At 38.8% G+C, this 3,582-nt stretch overlaps 1 protein-coding gene across 2 annotated transcripts; it reads left to right on the top strand.

Moving 5' to 3' along the window:
* The first annotated feature begins 1,121 nt into the window (after positions 1-1,121).
* On the top strand, positions 1,122-3,272 carry LOC104943634 (E3 ubiquitin-protein ligase CBL-B-like). Of its 2 annotated transcripts, none has more exons than XM_010769087.1 (3): positions 1,122-1,344; positions 1,959-2,136; positions 2,911-3,272. In XM_010769087.1, exons 2-3 carry the CDS (start codon positions 1,969-1,971, stop codon positions 3,163-3,165), a joined length of 423 nt encoding a protein of 140 aa, XP_010767389.1. In that variant the 5' UTR covers positions 1,122-1,344; positions 1,959-1,968; the 3' UTR covers positions 3,166-3,272. The 2 variants fall into 2 exon arrangements, with proteins under 2 accessions (XP_010767389.1, XP_010767390.1); XM_010769088.1 differs by having other exon boundaries at positions 1,130-1,344; positions 1,966-2,136; positions 2,911-3,247.
* Positions 3,273-3,582: the final 310 nt, after the last annotated feature.

Raw genomic sequence — 3,582 nt, 5'->3', positions numbered from 1 at the left:
GTCCTTTACGCTGCTGTAACTAAAAAATGTTTCTCAAATTGGGATCAATAAAGTACCATCTTATCTTATCTTATCTGCATGTGGAATGTCACTAACAAATGAGAGCATCATATGGCTTGTCATATTAAATCCTTTATCTCGGTGGTACCCAGGAAGGTCTATGATGCACCGTGCTGTGAAGTGGTAATGTATTTCAAAGGTTCTGGATTTGTTTACAAATCTAGAAACTAAATAAAAAAACTAGGACGATATGAAGATCTCATGTCAAAATAATTGTGATGAATGAGACAGAACTGGCCAGGACCTACTGTCTGTGAGATAATTTTATGTTGGTTTGGTTCTTCTGATAAAGGTGTGAATATCTAAATAATATACCACCATATGTTATTGTCATTAGTTGTGTCCCTGTTCTTCAAGCTAAGGCATTGCTAAATTAGCAACTCTTAGCTTACATAGTGGTAACAAGAGACCGATTTTTATATATAAAATATAAATATATTTTAATTTTATAATTAATTTTAGATATTAACAATATAATAAAATAAATAAATATATATATATATATATACATCACTTACGCGACCCAGAATGTGATTTGGGATTTGTAGTCTTTCTAGTTGCGTATTTTTCATAGTCTTATATTTCAAGAGTTTTACGAGAAACTGTGACTTTTTTTTACATGGAAATGATTGTTTAAGATTGACAAACATCATATGTGTCATTTGTGGCACAATTCAAACGAGATCAAAAGATAACTTTTCTCTCTCCATTGACTTCAATGTATAATTTTCCGCTTCCGGGGTCCCATGGAGGCTCCCGGAAGGGGAGGGACTTCGCCTCTCTATATATATCTATGCCGCCTCCCGCCAACAGCATTGACACAGAACCGGAAGCCCCCACCATGCCTTCACATTAAAGGAAAAACATGTATCATTGTTGAGCGGAAGGGTCTTTAATGGGGAGATTACAACACTACTAACCTGAAACACTTAATTGAACAACACAATTTAATAATATGTGAGTATGTAGAACCACAATGCAACTCCAATGTAGCCTATGTTTGGTTGGTAGCTGTGTGGAAGCTTTATTTTGAAATGTGCAGCTGGATGTGTATCTATGATAGCTAGCTTCACACTGAGGGGCTGTAGGAAGCACCCTGTAGAGAGCGACCAGCTCAACTGCTTTAAAGACGTCTAAAACATGGAGGGTTGTTCTAATTAAGGGATTACACGCTGGATACTTTCTGCCTCTCTCAACCTCTGGATCTCCGGACACTCCTTCAGTGTGTGTGCTGCATGTGGACCGAGAGGACCGGGATCCCGGCAGACATCCCCTGGTGGTTTAGTAAGTTAGGACTTGTGTTTTTCCACGCTATTGATCCGTTCTGTTAGTTCCTGTTTAAAACACTTACTGTAGGACTGTGAGTGGGATCGTTAACGTTGGCTCGGTCGCATTACGGGGGGGGGTTATAATACCTTAATAATACCTTACACCAGATCAACACAACAAGACCAGCAGACCAATCTGGTTACAGTTTAAAATTGAATGAAACATATTGGTTTGATAATTACATGATCGTCAGTGGACAAAAACGCTCCCGAGGGAAGACCATAGAAAGCATTTAGGAAGGGGACACTGTTTTGTCAAGGACCAGAAACACACGCACTAAAGTATGGAGGACACATCGTTTTCACATTTAAAAAAAGTTTTGGTTTCGTATAGCTTTACAGACCGCTGGACTGTAGGTGAACCAGGAACATCTGTAGAGAAACAACGCACTAACACATATAAAGCTATTTTTACTTTCATGTAAAAGTTGAACAATTCTGTCTAAAAAACTATTGACAATAATACTCACACAGAAAAAAACAGTCAAAGAGTGACTGGATAGGAACAACTGTATCTGATGTAGAAGTTGAAAAAAGGGAACTGTCTCTTATCATCATTGTTTGGCTCAGTGTTTAGGACATGGCAACTGCTCTCAGTGGACGAAACCCTGGGGGTAGAGGACCGAACCGAAGCAAGGGCCGGATTTTAGGAATCATTGATGCTATCCAGGATGCAGTGGGGACACCGAAGCAAGCAGCTGCTGACCGGAGGACTGTGGAGAAGACCTGGAAACTCATGGATAAAGTTGTAAGTTGGGAGTGATGAAGCTTGTCTGCTGCATGCTGGGAGGCACTTTGTTATAGATGCACATGGAAGGTAGAGCAAATGCTAATGTGTAATTACAGTATGTGTTCTTTTATCATGTTTTTATGGTGTATTCAATACATGCAAATATATGTTTCATATCCTCTAATTTTCTAAATCAAGGAGAGTCGTTAATTGTCTCTGACACTATGATAACTAATTGTTGATGTGAAAAAGAACAGCAGAACACTGATTTGTTGAACCGCATTCCACCGGATACTAAATAGAGAGAAGTGTGTCTTTGCAATAAAGATAATAAAGTAATACGATACATTATGGTATACTTTATTGTCCTTGTCAGGAAATCTGTTCCGGACCCTGTCTTGCAGTTCTACACACATTAAAAAAATCATACATACTACATGGTACACAATAACATAAATAATTTGACATCATAACACATGTCTTAGAGATTAGTAAATCAAAAGCATTTTTAAAGTACACCGATCGATCGGTAGAGAGTGAGTATCGGCCGATCTCGATCGGTGACCGATCGATCGGAGCATCGCTAATAATAGCTTACTCTTTACATATTTTACCATAGTTACATTTTAGAGTTTCCCTTTGAGCAGAGTAAGAGTTTGTTCAGTTAATAAGATTCAATCAATAAACATGTGATGCACCTTGGTGGCAGTGCCCTCTCAAATGTGTCATGTGTTAAACAAAACATGTAAGAACATAAAACAAGCAGTAATTCATGTTTCTTTTTTACCACAGGTCCGCCTCTGCCAAAATCCCAGACTCCAGTTGAAAAACAGTCCACCGTACATCCTGGATATCTTACCTGATACCTACCAGCACCTGCGACTCACTCTGGGAAAATATGAAGAGAACCAGAGACTCACACAGCTCAGTGAGAATGAGTTCTTCAAAGTCTACATTGATAGCCTTATGAGGAAATCTAAACGGGCCATCCGACTTTTTAAAGAGGGAAAGGAGAGGATGTATGAGGATCAATCACAGGACAGGTAAGAGAACTTTTTTTATCTCGGTTAGTTTTTATTCTTCCCTTTTTCACTTTCTGACAATATTCATGCTATGTGGGTCACTGACTTGACCTAATTTGACCTCACAATTGAAAAACGGAAAAATGTTGATGATGATCCTAGGTGAGTGGTTTCACCAGGGTTACAGGAAGGAAACCACAGTAATTTGCACGCTACAACATAATACACAGATTTGGGTTTGTGGCATGTGTTCTTTTGTTCCATCCTCCCACTATGATGGAGATGTGTTAGACATGACCCTGAGTAGGGATGGGTATCGTTAGGATTTTATCGATACCGGTACCGGTACTGCTTATCGGTATCAGTATTTTTCGATACTCTTATCGATACTTTTCAATAATTTGGTGTTAATAAACAAAAAAAAGACAAGGCGATGTGCCTG

The sequence above is a fragment of the Notothenia coriiceps genome, unplaced genomic scaffold (genome assembly GCF_000735185.1).
Source record: "Notothenia coriiceps isolate Sejong01 unplaced genomic scaffold, NC01 NC01_scaffold00006400, whole genome shotgun sequence".
Lineage (NCBI taxonomy): Eukaryota > Metazoa > Chordata > Actinopteri > Perciformes > Nototheniidae > Notothenia > Notothenia coriiceps.
This window is presented reverse-complemented; position numbering and strand designations above follow the sequence as displayed.